We start from the raw sequence: 19825 nt of genomic DNA on the forward strand, positions 1-19825 counted from the left end.
CAAACTCAGAATCAAGGAGGAAGAAAACTAACGCTGCCTCTTCAGTGAGGAAGTGCAAAATCACGTGGCAAAGGTGCATGAACTCAGAGAGGGGTAAAGAACTGAGATCATGACTGCAACCAGCCTATCACATTGAACTTTACCTTTCCTTTCCATCCCAAAAAGAAGTGATGTTTCCTATGAATAAATACATTTGACAAATTTTATGTAATCATTTTTTTCATCCCACACCTTCTTCTGAATTATTATTTTTTGGCTGAAGTACATCTTCCATGGATGATAAACTCTCTTGGTCTTTGTAAGTCTGAAAATGTTTCTATTTTGCCTTCATTAAAGAATGCTAGTTTTAGCTGGGAGTAACATTTAGGCTGACTTATTTTCCCTCAGTATCTGACTCCTCTGTATCTTTTGATTGTTGCATATAATTCTCTTGTCTAAATTTTATTTCCTTATAGGTAGTAATGTGTCTTTTCTCTCAGGTAGTTTTTACATCTTTTTCTTTTTGAACAGGATGATAATGTATCTGAATATGGATTCATTTTCCTTTGCCCTGATTGGATTTAGGGAAAATTAACAATCTGAGTATTAACAGACTGAATTGTGGAAAACTGTCAGCTCTTATTTATGTATAGCTTTTCCAACAATCCCTCCATTTTTCTTCTTTTGGAGCTACCTTATTAAAACTCTGCATTCACTTCCATATTCGCCAATGTTCCTTCATTCATATATATTTTAATGTTTTTATTTCTTTGTGTTTTGGGTATGAGACAATTTCTCACACTATCATCTAATTCACAAATTTCCTCTTCAGTTGTGTCCAGCCTACAGTTTATGCCAATTGAGCTTGTTTCAATGATTATATTTTTTACTTGTAAGATTCCTCAATAGATTTTACATATGTTTCATTTCTCCATGTTTTTGTTTTGTAATTTCATATCCATTTCATGATGTGACTGGATATGTTTCCTTTAGCATCTTAAACATTCATATTTTAAAATGTCAGACTGGTCTACAAAAGTTAATTTTATGTGCTGGGAATACATGTTCTGCCAAGAGATTCTGACATATTTTGAAATTTTAGTTCATGGGCTTAAAGTAGGTTTTACTTGTATTTTTATTTTTCTCTCTTCCCCACCCTTCTTCCTCCATTTGTACTCCTGGACCCCTACAGGGAGTCCAGAACCAAATCTTTGAGAACTTCTTTCCCTTCAGTGATTATTTTAGGACTATTTTAGACCTAATTACCAAGCTTTGGAATACCTTGGTTCTGCTCCATATTAGGATGCTACATATGTATTTTCTAGCATCATTATACTTAGCTTCCTCAAAAGAAGGCCCTAGGTAGTGGTCAGCAGCAGCAGGCTTTTATGTGTGAACAGTTGGGAAGAGTCACATTCTAGCTGCCTCTGATGTCAACCAGTTAAACTTGGCTCCAGTATCCAATCCTGTGTAATATTTCTAGTTTCTACTACTTCACAGGAACCCTTTTTTTTCCGTACGTGGGCCTCTCACTGTTGTGGCCTCTCCCGTTGCGGAACACAGGCTCCGGACGCGCAGGCTCAACGGCCATGGCTCACGGGCCCAGCCGTTCTGCGGCATGTGGGATCTTCCCAGACGGGGGCACGAACCCATGTCCCCTGCATCGTCAGGCGGACTCTCAACCACTGCGCCACCAGGGAAGCCCGGAACCAATTTCTTAAGTACCGCTATCTGCTTCTAGACTCGGAACCCAGGTGGTCCATGGTTTCAGCCTCACTCACCAATTTACATTTTTATTCTGTTTTTGGTTCCACGAGATGCTTAGTTTGTTTGAGCCTGGCTGTCTCTTGGCTCACTGTTTTATCTAATAGTAGTAGTACTAGTATGTGTTAGGAGACAGTACATCAAAGCATGAACTATGCCTTCTTGATCAGAAGTCTGCACGGAATGTTCAAACACAAACCCACATACACTCACACACCCCAAAACAAACCACAAAAAACCCATACACATTCTTTCTGGCCTTGAGTGACTGATCTTCTTGTTCATTTTCTATTTCCGATGAAACTTTTAAGTCAAGTGACATATTTAGTGATACTAATGACTAAACAAACTGTTACCTTCCAAAGACTACTGTAAATTATGGTTCAAAGCCATTTAATCATGGGAACGTTTAGGTATATTTTATTTCAAAGAACCAAAGAGTTAAGTGCCACTGATATGCAGCTTGGAATTCAATTTCTTCTTATAAAAATCCAGTTATTAAGTTACTAAAACTCAAAATGCTTTTGGGGGGTCATGGAGGATGAATGACTTTCAGAATAGCCTGAGAGTCGTGAATAAAGAAAAACATTGCTGTGTTTATTTAGAGAGTATTACCCCTTGGAGCCAGCGTTTGCAGTAATGCATTTTACATTAGCGTGCCACATCAGGAAATCCTGACTTTTTTTGGTGCCAAGGGGGTAATTAATATCAGTTCATGTTCTCAAAATAGTTGTGTTTATGTGGGAATGAGGACTGAGCACTAACATGTTGAGCTTGAAGTATGAAAGCTTGCTGTGAAGCAAAATCTTGGAAAAGAATGGAATACTGAAATTAATGAACAGGAAATAGGATTTGTATGGAGAGAATAATATTAGGACCGAAAAGAAAGCCACAGCCACACTTCCTTGTTTTTAATTTACTAAGCATTAACAGAAATAATTCCCTAGTATACTCATATCAATAGAAGATAAAATCCTTGATAGCCATGAACAGTATTTTGATCCATGATATCAGGAGTCTTAAAAGTGAAAAAATTTGATGTGTATGAAAAAGTATATGAAAAATGGTCACTATTCCAAAATATCCTTCCATGGCTAATATAGTTACACCTCCTGCAGATAGGAAATTCTTTATATTTGACCTAAAGCTGAAAATAAGAGCTACTATAGGCGTAAAATCAGAATGCTTTTAGTATTATACATCTTTTTTTTTTCTCCCAAAAGAAAAGTTGGCAGGGAAATTAGAATCAATGTACACACTTTAGAGTGAAAATCAGAAAACTAAGGAAATATCAAGAAAACATTAGAGAAAAAAATCCAAAGAACAAGTTAAAGCAGAAGCCAAAATAAAGTTAAAAACCGAAGAGATTTTATAAAGTCCTACCTAACGTAATTCTCAAAATAAGTACTTAGAAAACATGCTATTTATAAAATTTATAACTATAAAGATGCCAAAAAATAATAGTATGTATATTTTCCCCAGTATTTTAAAATTAACTAAATCTATTGTTACTAAATACAGCATTCAATTAATTCACATGATGGAAAGCAGAGGATGATCTTAAAGGAAATATAATGCATTCTGTCCTATTTCATTAGTCAAGAATATGAACTGAATGACCATGAAGTACACTCCACACACAATACACTAATCTGTCATTCCTAAAAACTGTGACCCCAGACAGACTATGTCATAGGGTAGTATGAACTGGCCCTCCACTATGTGACCCTACGTTAGAGTACGGGGTTTGCGGCTGTAACAAAGAGCCTAATGTGACAGAAGTGTTACTTCTCTCATGTCAACATCCAAGCAGATAGGCAGTAGGGAGATTCATGAGACAGAACATTCAGGAGACTTTTCATTCTATCTAGCTGCACTGCCATTCTCTATAGAGTATTTTTCTAATCTAGAAGGCCAAACCTCCCCACTAATATGTCATATGCCAGCCCTTGGGAAATGAAAAAAAATATGGAGCACACTTTTAAAAATGTAATCTAGAAGCTACACATATCACTCCAGCTCACATCCCACTGGCTGAACTTAAAGTCATATGACCACACCTAGCTGCAAAGGAGGCTGTAAAATGTAGTCATTGGGCAGGCAGCCATGTGCCCACCCAAAACTTGGGGATTATTTTTAAAAGGAAAGGAGAATATTGGGGAATAATCAGTATTCCCTAACAGAGACCAAATATATTTGATATCTCTCAAATATCAAAACCTTGATATTTCTCAAGGTTTTTCATTCAGCTATTTTAACATTAATTATTTATAACGTACCGTCTCATGAAAAACCTCTCAGTAGGTTATCAGTTAAAGATTATAGTCTAAACATAAATGCGCTGATCACATATCTAAGTTCTGAAACTAAATATCTCTATCAGGAAAAAGATAAAATAAAAAAGATATATACACATTTATCTACATATATACAAGTATATAATACACACACATATATATATGAATGTATATGTATGTGTATGTATAATATCCCCCTTTCATTCTCAGAAGTTTCCCAGATTGAGCAATAAATTAAATGATCACCCTATTTATAGGTCTACTGAATTAATGAAAACTATATTGCATTGTCTACTTCCAAGACATGAAGTTTTAAACAATAAAAAAGTTTACATTGATGAAAAAAATTTTTTTGTAATAGTAGTCAAATTGAGATGCTTTGGGGTGGCCATGGAGAAAATTAATTAGTAGGGTACAAAAAATTACAGAGCTTGAAAACATCAGCAAGCAAAAATCTTCAAGAGGTTCTAGTTCTCTATAAATACACATTTCAGTAATTCTCTTACACATTCAGTAATTCTCTTAAGAAGCCACTCATTGTTTATACCCTTGCAGTTAACTCTTAGCCAATAAAAAACCCCTTGTGAGGGGGGAAAAACTCGTAACTATGAAAATTAAGTGACGTATACTTAAATAAAACTAGTCTTTGAAATGACATAAATCAAACATGCCTTAACTATAATTAATGTTTTAAATTAGGTGACAAGGTGACAGATCAGTCGGTTTATTCAATAAATGATGTTGAAACAACTGGTTATCCATGTAGGAAAAAAGTTAATGCTCTAAATCCTACCATGTAAAATAAATTTTAGAAAAATTCAAAAAGTATGGGGAATATTTTTATGGATGATTGTAAAGCTATGAAATTGAATATGTAAAGTCTTAAAACTTTAATACAGCAAAAGGCAGTATAACTAAAGTTAAAAAATAGACTGAAGAGATGTGCAACATATAGAGGCAGAGAATTAACATTTGCAAATGTTGCATATATAATTTCATATATTTGCACATATGTCCTTACATTTCCTATCTCTCTTACATCCCAAAAGAAAAACAAAGAACATTAAAAGGCATTTCACAGCAAAAAATAATAAAGTGTCTTTAAGTATTTGAAAAGATGCTCAAACTTACAAATTCTGAGGTAGCATTTTTTTAAAGCATACTAGAATTGCAAAAATTAGCTAGGCTAATAATCTGGTGTTAGCAAGGATATGTCTTTTAGGAAGACAAAAATGTACATAGCCTTACACCTAACAGAAATTTACTGTATAGAAATACCCCAACAATCATACAAAAACAAAACCAAAAACCTAGCCAGATAGTTTATGACAACTTTGTTTCTGCAGCTGTGAAAAAAAAAAAAAAAAAAAAAAAAATCTGGAACAATACAGGAATAAGGAGCATCCAAGATATTTTTAACCTTAAAAAAAAAGTTACAAAAGTGTGGCTAGTATAATTCCATTTTTGTTTAAAAAGACAATAGAATAATATGTTGGCTTATGTGTGTAAAATCAAGCTGGAAGAAATGTATCAAACCTTTTTAATAAGTGTTACCTTTAAGAGATGAAATTATGGAAAATGTTCACTTGCTATATACTTTTGCTAATGTCTTAATTATTTAACATAAATGACTTTTTAAAATGAAAGGAAAGGCAGTGATTTAGTCGTACAAATTCTGAGATGGTTTCTTATTCATTGTTAACACTGAAAATACAAAATTTCAGGAGCAGGAAGCACCCTGGTACCAAGGTGTCACTTTAAAAAGTACTTATCCTTTAGAGATACTTACTGAAGCAATTAAAGGACATAGGGTTTGCTTCAATTTGTGGGTGAATGTACAGGCAACACAAGATTGGCCATGAGTTGCTAAGTGTGCATAAATTAGGTTTCTGGTACATGTGGATCTTTATACCATTCTCTCCACTTTGATATATGTCTGAAAATTCCATTAAAAAATTAAAAACAAAACCGCAATTTGCCACCACAACTCTACAGAATAATACTAACATCTTCTCAAACAACTAAACTAGCACAGTTAAATATTTTTAAATGTTTATCAATAATCACCCCGCTCTATTCTTAGTAATATTTTGCTTCTGAAATTTCATGGGATGGTATGATATTTCTTCGTAATAATACATTTTGCTAAAACGAAACTTCCAGCTTTGGAATATATATAGTCTATATGGCAATGTCACACTTGGTAGAAAGCTATTGGTAAAGTTATGCTTCTTACAAGGTGTCAAAGGAGTAAGGTAATTTTTGTCACCACCAATTAAAAACTTTTACGAAACAGGACTGTTATAGAACAATTAAACCTTGCAAATGCACTAGTCTCCAGGAAGAAAGTCCTGGAGGAAATTCTGCTTATTAAAATTGCAATTTTAGTTTCCATTAAAAGAGAATAAGACAACAGAAGATGGGCTTGCAAGACAAATTATTTCTTAATGTCAGTTGAGCTTATTTCAAATGAGATAGCATATCTACACCAGGTTGGGTTCAGTACAATTTTGTCTCTTCAACTCATTTATCTAATTCAGTCATCTTGATTATGGCCTCATGGACTTCATTTTCAGAGAAAGAATTCTGTAACAAACAGCCCACACACATGCTGATTACTGAACAGTTAATTCTAATTAACTTGGGCATGACAGGAGAATTTTGATAAAGTCCTACAATACAAATATAGTCTGCTTATACTAGGCTAACTTATATAAAAAACCCACAGCATAGTCTCCAGACAAAACAAGAGTCAAAGAGATCTAATTTAAAACAACAAATGAGAAAATTAAAATCACAAATAATTTATTCTTCCGTTAGAGTTGATACAGTTTTAAATAGCAACAAAGTACACAGTGGTGGAAAATTGGCACAGAACCTAAAAGCGTTTCCATCACAATAAGGCTGTCCATGCTTTATGTGTTCAAACTTGATGTCCATTTTCTACTGACCATGTTGAAAAAAACCCTATTCTGACCTTAAAACACACACACTCTCTTTCATACACACACAGAGACACATTAAAATCTCTCCTTTTGATTACAGTATGTTGAGAACAGTACATTTTGCTTATTCAGATTTATCGCACCCCTTCTGTTTTGTTTCCAGTTAGAAGTAGGGAAAAAACAACTCAATTATAAAGAATATACCTTATTCCCTGGGCACAGGCAACTGTGATGAAAATAGCAACTTACCTTTGGGCTAGATCTTTTCAGATTATGCTTAAGTAACTGTGGTTATAAACTTCTCAATGCATGACTTCCTGCCCAATGCAATATCCCTGAAATCACCTAAGATAGTCAGGCACAGGACAGTCTCAAATATGATTAAGTATACCATGCTAATAAAGTGATCTGAAATGCAACCTCTATGCTTTTAATACAGATCAGAATAAACATCATCAATAAGCGTTTTCCTAAACATCTCTACGTTATATTAACCAACATAAAAAAGGGAAAAACTTAGAAGTGTTCCTTCCTTTATAAATGGCATTATTTCCAGTCAATAAAGGTTTGTAAAGTCTCCTGAACTATTCTTATTATATAAACCAATTATCCTTCTAATGTTAAAAAATAAAGTTACTGAATCAACATTGACTCTTCTTTGACATCATTTATAAAATGTTTTGATATTACTAAGTTCCCTGATTACTCAAACAAGGTAAAATTAACACTTTCATTTTCAGTTATTGCTCTTTTAGGAGAGGATTACCACTTCATTTACATGAAACTGTTAGCAAGATTCTTCAGATCCAACATGAAGTAATTCTTATTGCCTCACATTTTAAAACTGTATTATAAATGATCTTTTATAAAAAGGTTTTAACCCACAAAACTGGAAAGCTTTTAAAAAATGTCTTTTTACGTAAAACTGTATCACAGTGCCCTTGATTATCTAACACATAAAAGGGATCTGAATTTTCTCTAAAGAACATAACAGTGGACATATGGTGTGCTTTGTCTTCTCCCTCACCTTCAGCTTCACAGAACACCACTTTGAGACCAACACAATCAAGCATCCACCATGCTCCAATCCCCATTAACAGAGGACTTCTGATTCTGTCCAGTGCGTAGTGTACCTCCTTGCATATTCACCACATGAAATAAACATAATATACAAAATATTGCTGCTGTAAAAAGTGTACATTTCCCTCTTCCCCTTACAAAAGAATCTGTGGAAAAGTATTAAATTCCCTTAACCTTCATAAACATACAAAGCTGTTCACACCTTTCAGTCTGTAACAGTCCATTTGAAATACTGTTCCGAAATCATTGCAAATTGGTTATGTCATTCTATTTTCTGTCCAATGTTGCCATCTAGAGTAGACATGTGAAATCAAGAGTATTTTTGCGCTACTAAAGCCTTTTATAACTAAGCCACAAAGGCTGTTTACTGATGAAACAGCCACTTATCCACAAGGTTTTTCCAAAAACTAGATGGAATGGAAGGGTCTCTTCACAGGGAGGTGTCCACAGTGCTGAGGCGACAATATGGCTGCTAACAGATTCTGGCTATTGGAATGTAAGTACTTTTCACTGCTGGTAATTTCCATACTGTCCCTAAAAGATAAATTAAAAAATATAATTAGATCATAGTTTGACCATAACAGTTCGGCACAGAAAATTACAAATCAATCTTAACACTGTCATACTACAAAAGCAACTACAATCACAACAAACAAAAACCGTTACATATAATATTTAGGTACAGAGTATCTCTGTAATTTCTTCTGATATTACAGTCAACTGCAAATGGATTTCAAAGTCTATGAGCCTAGAACAGCACCTATCAGAGTGAGAACTTAGATGTTTGGTGAATTCTATTGAACTGAATCAAGAATGAGTGAGAAGTTCTGGTTCTAAATGCTGGCATAGCATATATTAGTGTGTCAATTATATTCTAGTACAAGTTTGTGACTGTTTAGATTATTATAGTGACTTATGAATTAACACCAAGGGTATTTGGGATAAGTAGCAAGGATGGAAAGATATCTGGGAGATAAAGGGAAAAGAACCTTCTAGCCACACTATGGAATTTGGGCCTCTTCCTGAGGCCAGTGAGGTATTCACAGAGGTATTCAGACAGGCAGCTGGTACATAAGATCAAAGAAAGATTATTTTTGATTTTGTTGCTTTTAGTAAGGTAGACTTGAAGGGCCTGTAGGCTGACAGGAAGGGAAAGAAAATGAAGCACAGGTATAAAAGAGGTAATGAATGAAGTAACAAAATTCTACAAGGGAGGTAAACAGTGTTCAGTATACAGCCGTTAAGGCTAGCTTTTGGAGAAGAGAAGGAACATCTTTTCCTTCAGAAGAGAAGAAAGGTAGAAGAAAAGAGGAATGTACTAGAAAAAAATTTCTTTTAATAACAAAAATGTCTTAAATGTGTTTAAAATAGATGCTCATAAAAGCACTTGGGCACATAATCAGTAAACTGTTTCCTTTGACTAAATATCCCCCTCTAAGTCAAATTAACTTTTATATCAAGAAAGTATTCTATAGTTGAAAGCCTTCTGCACAGTAAGAAATAGTACCCTAAAAGTTTACACTTCCACAGAAGATATACTTCAAAATCTGTTGAATACCACTGTATCTAATGGAATAATGCACTATAAATAGAATTAAGGTATTTAAAAAATATTGATGTATTTTACATAATTATATTCAGAAAAATTTAAAGTCAGTGCTCATCCTGAAATATCTGTAGGTAAGATTTGCTTTAAAATACTCAAAACAGGGTGCGGGTATATAAAACAACATTGGTAAAATGCCGATAATTGTTGAATTTGGTTGGTGGGTACACAGGGATTCATGATGCTCCTCTTTTTGCTGTCTTTGTTGAAAAATTCCTATAATACCAAGTTTAAAGTAAGAAATGCTTAGCATACAGGAACTTACTGTTCAATTGTTACATTATCTAAATACTGAGTTTAAGTCCCAACTCTACTGTTGCCTTTTCACTTGAGCCCAAGGAAAGCTCTTTGAGATTCAGTTTCTTCACCTATAAGGTGGGACTGTAACATACCCATCCCTGGCTCTCAATTTTCTTTCTGTTTAAGGTTACACTAGTTCTACCTCATTTATTTGTTAGGACACTTAAATAAGAGAGGACATGAGAAAGAGCTTTCAAAAATTATAAAGAAGTATAAATAAGCAAGCCTCAATGCTGGAAGGAAATGCTCCCGCAGTGAGTATGTGTGATGAGATATTAATGATGAAAGCGAGTTGCACATATTATGAATGATGTGAAAGCAGAAGAGAGGTTAAGAACTGGTGTGCTATATAGATAAAAGCTATAATGTATCTAACTATAGCATGAATTACTTGATGATAGGGACTAGGTCTTATCCATTCTTATGCTCCAAGTATTGAAGAGTGCCTGACACATAATAAGACTTCTTCAATAATGTACACCAAATATGATATTCAAGCAATTACAAACATTTACTGAGCAAATACTATATGCTCATCACCATAAATTTGAAAAACAGGGAAGGTAAGACTTACAAATAAAGTATAACTGCAGAACAAGGTCTACAAGAGTTCAGAAAGGAAAAGGCTATCGCAGCTAAAATAATTTGAAAAATATTTCAGAGACTGTGAGAGGCTTAAGAAAATAGTAAAATTTGAATGGCAGAGAAAAGAAAAAGGGGCACTTCAAATAGAAGAAACAGCTAAAGCAAAAGAATGGAGAAAAAATAGGTAAAAAATGCTTAGGAAATTGGAGAGTAAAAAAGAATATACAATAATCAGGACTAGAAGCTATTGATTATTTGTTAACACAGAGCTTGAAGTAATGGATACGAGAAGTCTGGCTAATATCAACAATAGCTGACTCTTAATATATCTCAGTAACTTAATATATCTCAATAAAACAATATATCTCAGTAACTCTTAATATATCTCAATAACTCATACCATGTGTCAAACACTGTAACAAGTGCTTTGTGTCCATCTGTTACCTGTGCAGTAAATATGATATCCATTTTATGGATGAAGAAATTGAAGCACTGAGAGTTTAAGTAACTTGACCCATACCAGATCACTTTGCTAGGACAAAATCAAATCACAGGCAAGCCTAAAAAAATACTGTATATCTGCGACCATCAGCAAATTCTAGGGTTAAAAGTATGGGTTTGAGAAGCAGAAATCAATGCCTAGTTTTAATTCTCCCACTTACCAGTTTCTTGTCCTTGAGGCAAGCTATCTACCTTCCCTTTCTTATTTATTTATTTGGTTGCACCGGGTCTTAGTTGTGGCATGCATGTGGCATCTAGTTCCCTGGCCAGGGATCGAACCTGGGCCCCCTGCATTGGGAGTGTGGAGTCTTCACTGCGCCACCAGGGAAGTCCCCTACCTTCCCTTTCTTGACTGTCTCATCCAAAAAGTGAGGATAATCATGATTTCTCTTCAAACAGTTGCTCAAGAAGAAAAGCACGACAGCGCTCTGCAAAGTGCTGGTGTGGCTGGAGGCAGGGGCGTCATGAAGGGCCCAGTCCCTGGGTCTTAGCCACTAAGCTCAGCCCTGCTTACCCGTCATCTTGGGTGGATCACTCCAACTCTCTAAGCCTCGGCTTCTCTCTCTCTTTGCTTCTTCAGCTTCTTTGTTTGTAAATTACAAAATTCCTCTGACTAGTAAAGAATAAATGGGAAAGGAGGCAAGAAGACAGCATGGGAGGATCCTTCATCCCATCATGAACTTAGGAGATGCTAATGGTATAAACAAAGATAAGGCAGTGGTCAGAGAGAAGTGAATGGATTCAAGAATGTTGAAGGAAGTCAGGCTAACAAGATTTTGTCATTTATTAGATGGGGAGAGGGAGGAAGACTTAAGCATCAAATGTGGCACGTGGCATTCTAGCTTGGCGATAGTGCCCCTCCCTCTAAGAGACAGCACAGAAAGGAGGAATGTGTGGGTACAAAAACTATGAATTCGTTTTGGTTATGCGAAATTGACATGATATTTCCAAGTGCAGATGACTACTAGGCACCTGACTTTCAGAAGAGAAAGTCAGACTAGAAATAGAGATTGGACAGTCAACAGCGTGGTAAATTAAAACCATGTGCGTAAATGAGATTTTCTAGGGAGTGTATGGAGTGAAGAGTCCCTAGACTGAGCAATAAATTTCTTTCTTTCTTAAAAGTATTCTGTCCCAGTACTTTTTAGGGGTTTCTTTCTCTATTCTTACAATCACCATTCAAATTTAGTAAGTGAAGGCCCTACATATTCACTCACCAGTATTTGACTACTCAATGTGTTCTACTAGCTGATGGAGACTCAACAGTGATAAAAAACAGATGTGGTGATGTCTTTAAAGAACTGACATCCTAGGGGAAGAGGGTATGATAATAAACAATAACTACATAATCTGTCACATGGAGATAAATGCTATGCTGAAAAATAAAAGCATCTAACACCATATTTCATGAAATTTTCCTTCTAAGATCAGGAACAAAGCAGGGATGTCCCCTCTCACCACTCTTTTTCTACACTGTACTGAAATTCCTAGTTTATGCAGTAAGAAAAAGAAACAAAGGTAAACAGATTGGAAAAGAAGAAATAAAACTGTCTTTGTTCACAGATGACATGATTGTTTAGGTAGAAAATCCCAAGGAATCAACCAAAGAAACTCCTGAAACTAATGAGCAAGGTTGCAGGATACGAGGTTAACACAGAAAATTCCCCTATACACTAGCAATGAATAAGTCCAATTTGAAATTTAAAACAATACCATCTACATAAGCACTCCCCAAAATTGAATACTTAGGTATAAATCTAACAAAATATATAGAGAGAACTGTATGAGAAAAACTAAAAAATTAATGAAAGAAATCAAAGAACTAAATAAATGCAGAGTTGTTCCATGTTCATGGATAGGAAAATCAATATTGTTGTGACGTCAGTTCTTCCCAACTTGATCTAAAGATTCAACACAATCCCAATCAAAATCCCAGCAAGCAAGTTATTTCTGGATATTGAAAAAATAATTCTAAAATTATATGGAGAGGCAGAAGACCCAGAATACCCATACAATATTGGAGGAGAAGAACAAAGTCAGAGGAATGACTATTCAACTGCAAGACTTAATATAAAGCTACGGCAATCAAGACAATGTGATATTGGTGAAGGAACAGAAAAATAGATCAATGGAACCGAACAGAGAGCCCAGAAATAGACCCACATACAGTCAACTGATCTTTGGCAAAGGAGCAAAGGTAATACAATAGTGCAGAGATAGTCTTGTCAACAAATGGTGCTAGAACAACTGGACATCCGTGTACAAAAAAATGAACTTTAGACACAAATCTTAACAATTAAGATTTTCTTCATTCAGAACATTAACTCAAATAGGACCTTTACCTAAATGTTAAATAGAAAACTATCTAACTCCTAGAAGATAACATGAAAAAAAATGTAGATGACCTTTAGTTTTGGAGTGACTTTATAGATACAACACCAAAGGCGTGATCCATGAAAGAAATAACTGATAAACTGGACTTCATTAAAATTAAAATCTACTCTAAGACAATATCAAAAAAATGAGAAGACAAGCCAAGAAGACAAGGCAGTATTTGCAAAAGACACTACTGATAAGGACTGTTATCTAAACTATGCAAAAAACTCTTACAACTCAACAGTAAGAAAATGAACAACCCTATCAAAAAATGGGCCAAAGACCTGAACAGACGCCTCACCAAAGAAGATATAAAGATGGCAAGTGAGCATACTGAAAAGGTGTCTACATCACATGTCACTGGGGAAATGCAAAGTAAAACAACAATGAGATACCCCAGAAACTTACTGGAATGGCCAAAATTCTGAACACTGATAACAGCAAATGCTGATGAAGATGTGGAGTTAACAGGAACTCTCATTCATTGCTGGTGAGAATACAATATGGTATAGCCACTACACAAGATAGTATGGCAGTTTCTTACAAAACTAAATATACTATTACCATATAATCCAAAAATCATGCTCATTCCTAGGCATTTATCCAAATGAGTTGAAATTTTATGTTCACACAAAAACCTGCTCATGGAAGTTTATAGCAGTTTCACTCACAATTGCCAAAACTTGAAAGCAACCAAGATGTCTTTCAATAAATGAATGGTATACCCAGACAATGGGCTACTATCCAGTGCTAAAAAGAAACACTTTATCAAGTCATGAGAAGACTTTAAATGCATATTATTAAGTGAAAAGCCAATCTGAAAAGGCTACATACTACATGATTCCAAGTGCATGACATTCTGGAAAACGCAAACTATGTAGATCAGTAGGAAGGATAGAGGGATGAATAAAGGGAGCACAGAGGATTTTTAAAGAAATGAAACTCTTCTGTATGGTATTATAATGGTGGATACAGGTCATTATATATTTGTCAAAATGCACAGACTGTACAACACCAAGAGTGAATCTAATGTAAGTTATGGACCTGGGGTGGTAGGTTTATTGATTATAACAGATGCACCACTAGGGTGTGGGATGTTGATAATGGAGTAGGCTATGTATGTGTAGGGGTAGGGAGTAAATGGAAACTCTCTGTACTTTCTTCTCAATTTTGCTGTGAACATAAAACTGCTGAAAAAAAAAAAAGTCTATTTTTTAAAAATTAAGTAGGTTTCTGGTCAAGACAGATTTATACTCCAAAATAAAAAAAAAACCCAGGGCTTCCCTGGTGGCACAGTGGTTAAGAATCCGCCTGCCAATGAAGGGGACACAGGTTCGAGCCCTGGTCCGGGAAGATCCCACAAGCCACCTTGTGCCCGTGCGCCACAACTACTGAGCCTGCGTGCTACAACTATAGACGCCCATGCGCCTAGAGCTCATGCTCTGCAACAAGAGAAGCCACCACGATGAGAAGCCCGCGCACCGCAACGAAGAGGAGCCCCCACTCACCGCAACTAGAAGAAAGCCCACGCGCAGCAATGAAGACCCAACACGGCCAAAGAAAACCCCAAAACTACAAAAAATATATGAAATACTTGTATTCAGGACACAGGACAGAAGGTAACAAAGAACAGCAATCTGTGAGAAATGGAAAACAAATGAGGCGAGCACTGATTACTGCACCTTACTGCACTGAGGGTTTCCACACTACAGCATATGGAGAGGAAGTAAGGCTGGGTCTGAGGTAAGAAGGTAAAGCTTAGAGTCTGAAGAGAAAAAAAGGAGCTAGAGTTCACAGGCCATAGTACCAAAGAGGAAAGAAATGCACAGAGAAAAGAAATGCACTGTGGAGATCTGCAGAGGAAACCTCTTGAGGATTCACCATAGCACTGATATGCAAATGCATGCAACGAAAATACCCAAGTCCAAGGAAAGAAACACCCCAACGGATTAGAGGAAACAATTCCTGCACTCACACAGGAACGGAAATAGTGTTTATTCCCGCCAGCCAGAGTGGAAAACCTCGTAATTCCAGGGCATTGGGTTGAGTACCCAAAAGGGTCTTATCTTACTAGTGGGGATATTTAGCCCAGGACTAAACACTCACTGTCTGGTCCTGCCTAACAAATCTTCAAAGCAATCCCCAAAAGATCAAGCTGTTTTCAAATTACTAAACTGCATCCCAAAACAAAACTCAAGAATGTTTGTAGGAATACAAATATATCCATCACTCAACATAAAAGTAATATTTGCAATTTCTGGCATTTAATCAAAGATCATTGCACATGGAAAGGATGAGGAAAATATGACCCAAAGCAAGGAGGGAAAAAAAACAGTAGATCAAAACTGGCCCAGATGTTAGAATTACCAGAAAAGGATATTAAAGCAGTTAACATACTTGTATTCCTCATGTTCAAAACTTTAGGCAGAGACATGGAAGATATGAAAAAGACCCATATCAAACACCTGGAGATGAGAAATACAATGTCTGCAATGAGACACATCTGGGAGTGGATTAAAAGCTGGTAAGACAATGAACAAGAAAAGATTATTGAACTTCAAAACACAGCTACAGGGCTTCCCTGGTGGCGCAGTGGTTGAGAGTCCGCCTGCCGATGCAGGGGACACGGGTTCGTGCCCCGATCCCGGAAGATCCCACATGCCGCGGAGCGGCTGGGCCCGCGAGCCATGGCCGCGGAGCCTGTGTGTCCGGAGCCTGTGCTCCGCAACGGGAGAGGCCACAGCAGTGAGAGGCCCGCGTACAGCAAAAAAAAAAAAAAAAAAAAACACAGCTACAGAAACTACCCAAAATGAAACAGAGAGGAAAAAAAGACTTAAAAAATTAAATAAACAAACAGAGGATCACTGAAGTATGGCACAACTCTAAGCAGTCAAATACACATGTAACTGGAGTCTGGGGAAGAGAGAGAGGGGTACAGGTGTAGAGAAAGGAAAAATATTTGGTCAGAATTTTTCCAAATTTGATGAAAACCATAAAGTCACAAATTCAAGAAACTATACAAACCCCAAGCATAAGAAAACACTCAAATAATTTGTTAAGGGGAAAAGTCTTAAGAACAGTCAGAAAAAAAAAAATACAGTAACAGTTTATCACCAGAAAACCTGCATTACAAAAACTGTTAAAAGGAAATCCTTCTGGCAAAAGAAAATGATACCAGATGGAAATATGGATTTATCATAGGAATGAAAAGTACAAGAAACAGTAAGTACATTAGTAAATATGTGACTCTTTTCTTATCATTTAAGTATCTTTAAGGGATAATTGATATTTTAAACAAAACTAATTCTACATACTATGGGGTTTGTAACATATGTAGAAGTGGAAATTATAACAATAACACAAAGGTTGAGAAGAAATGAAAGTAAACTATTATACTTTATATGAAGTGGTATAATATCACTTAAAGGTACTGATACATGATACAATATGGATGAACCCTGAAAACATTATACTAAGTGAGAGCAGCCAATCACAAACACCACATATGCATGACTCCACTTAGCCTAAATGCTCAGAATAGGAAAATCCATACAGACAAAAACTAAATCAGCTATTTCCCAGGGCTGGGTGTTTGGAGGGAAATAAACATACTTTAAAAAAAAAAAAAAAAGAATGGTACAAGTTAAAATGATGAATGGTATGTGAATTATATTGTAATAAAAACCATTTTTTAAAAACAGAAAAAAATTCAAACTAAGACAGAAAATGAGGAAAAAGGACAAAGAACAGAAGGGACAAATAGGAAAAAATATCAAGATGACAGACTTAACCATTATCCATATTCACATTAAACATAATGTTCAAACCCCCTTCATTAAAAGGCAGAGATAGATTGGGTAAAAACAGAAAAAACAAACAAACAAAAAAGCAAGTCCTAAGTATATGCTGCCTTCATAAAACAACTTAAACATAAAATACAAATGTGTTAAAAATAAAAAAGATTAAAAATATATTATCATTCTAGCACTAATCCAAAGAAAACGATATTACTATTAGACAAACAGATTTCAGAGCAAAGAATATTACCAGGGATAAAGAAAGTTATTACATAACGATACAGGAGAAAATTAATCAAGACATAAAAATCCCTAAAACATATGCACCTTAAAAATGTAGCATTGGGACTTCCCTGGTGGTGCAGTGGTTAAGAATCCGCCTGCCAATGCAGGAGACACGGGTTCAAGCCCTGGTCCAGGAAGATCCCACGTGCCGTGGAGCAACTAAGCCCGTGCGCCACAACTACTGAGCCTGCGCTCTACAGCCCGCAAGCCATACCTCCTGAGCCCGTGCCACAACTGCTGAAGCCTGCACACCTAGAGCCCATTCTCTGCAACGAGAGAAGCCACCGCAATGAGAAGCCCATGTACCGCAGCGAAGAGTAGCCCCTGCTCACTGCAACTGGAGAGAGCCTGTGCGCAGCAATGAAGACCCAATGCAGCCAAATAAATAAAAATAAATAAATTTTTTAAAAAGTCACATTAAAATACATGAAGCAAAAATGAATAGAACTGCAAGAAAATATAGACAAACACACAGATATAGCCAGAGATTTAATATTTAATATCCCTTTCTCAATAACTAATAGAACAGAAAATCAGCTAAGTCATAGGAGACTTGAACACCACTATCAAGCAGCTTGATCTAATTGACATTTACAGAACATCCTCACAGACCATATTCTGAGCCATAAAAGAAGTCTCAATAAATGCAGAAGAATTCAAGTCATACCAAGTATGTTCTATCAAGATGATGAAATTAAATGGGAAATCAGTAACTGAAAACAATCTGGAAGATGCCCAAATATTCAAAAACTATACACTTCTAAGTAACTCTTGGGTCAAAGATGAAATCAAAAGCGAAATCAGAAAATATTTTGAACTGACTGCAAATAAAGACACAACAGAAGAGGGAGCGGTAAATACAAAGGTTCTGAGGGAGAAACATGCTGGAAACAGGCCAGTGTGACTGAAGCAGAATGAATGAAGGTGGCTATAAATACAGAGGTGAGGTGGTGGGGTAGGGGCTGGGGACATGAGCTGAGCAGGGCCTTCTAGGCCATTATATTACTCTGGGTGGGAATGAAGTCGCCACACGGTTATGCGTGGAGGGGTGGCCTAATGGGACTGACGTGTTTAAAAGATCACTCTAGGTCCTGTGAGGAGCACATCCTGTAGAGGAGCCAGGAGGAAAGCAGGAAGACCAGGAAGGAGGACAGCGCAGCAGTCCAGATGAGTGAGAGTTATGACTGTGACTTGGGTAAGGGCAGGAAGTTGTGAAAAATGACTATAGATATGGCATGTATTTTGAAGGAAGAGGTGGCTGGCTGAGGAAGATTTGCTGGCTGACTAGATGTTTGATTTGCAAAAAGAAGGGAGTCAAGGATGACTCCAGGTTTTCCACCTGAGGAAGTGGAAAACTGAGCTGCTGTTCACGGAGATGGAAAGACTGACGGGGGGTGGGGGGCACAGCCCCTAACAGGGTTCTCTCTCAATGCCCCTCTTTTATTCTTTTTTTATTTTTATTTTTATTTTTGCAGTACGCGGGCCTCTCACTCACTGTTGTGGCCTCTCCCGTTGCGGAGCACAGGCTCCGGACGCGCAGGCTCAGCGGCCATGGCTCACGGGCCCAGCCGCTCCGCGGCATGTGGGATCTTCCCGAACTGGGGCACAAACCCGTGTCCCCTGCATCGGCAGGCGGACTCTCAACCACTGTGCCACCAGGGAAGCCCCAATGCCCCTCTTTTAATTCATCCTGCATACTGCCACAAGAGTCACCTGCCTAAACACCACTATAATTAGATTTCTTTTCCATTGCCTTAACTATCTTGAAGAGTTGAACTACTTTCCCTAAAATGAAGAAACCAACAGGTGTTTGGGTTGGGGGGATCCATGAGATAGATGTGGGGAGGCTACTAACACTAGAGTAGCTAGAATGGTCCCCTCCTCATAGCCTTTTCTAATGGGGAAGAAGATGTGGCTGGCAACTACCCCAACATCACGGGTCTTTTTCTACTGTATAGTCCCAAAATTCCTGAGAACTTTAAAGGGTGGAATAATTATCATGATAAAAGAAGAAACATATTATGTACCTATTATATATGCCAGCCACTGCTATATACTTTAGATACATCATTTAAAACACTTTAAAGGCTCCACACTGTTATCAGGATAAAGCCCAAGTTCCCCAACATGGCTTAGAAGAGCCCTCCTAATCTGGCCCCAATTCATCTCTCCACTCTTGCCTCTTCTTCCCCACACTCCTGCTTTACTGAGCCACACATCTTAACACGAGTCCTTTGTGAGTGCACTTCTTTCTGACCAGAATATCCTTCTCTCCTCCACAACCAGCTGGCTAATACCTACTCATCCTTG

General features: G+C 36.7%; 1 protein-coding gene across 3 annotated transcripts in view; it reads right to left on the reverse strand.

Moving 5' to 3' along the window:
• Positions 1 to 6828: 6828 nt before the first annotated feature.
• Positions 6829 to 19825, reverse strand: part of SS18 (SS18 subunit of BAF chromatin remodeling complex) — a 75649-nt gene continuing 62652 nt past the window's right edge. For all 3 annotated transcript variants that reach the window (XM_082641722.1, XM_082641721.1, XM_082641723.1), the window contains one exon: positions 6829 to 8599. In XM_082641722.1, coding sequence (XP_082497848.1) covers positions 8538 to 8599 — 62 coding nt within the window. In that variant the 3' untranslated portion in view covers positions 6829 to 8537. The remainder of the gene's footprint in view (positions 8600 to 19825) is intronic.

This window comes from Mesoplodon mirus (assembly GCF_964341445.2).
Source record: "Mesoplodon mirus genome assembly, chromosome: 13".
NCBI classification, from domain to species: Eukaryota; Metazoa; Chordata; class Mammalia; order Artiodactyla; family Ziphiidae; genus Mesoplodon; species Mesoplodon mirus.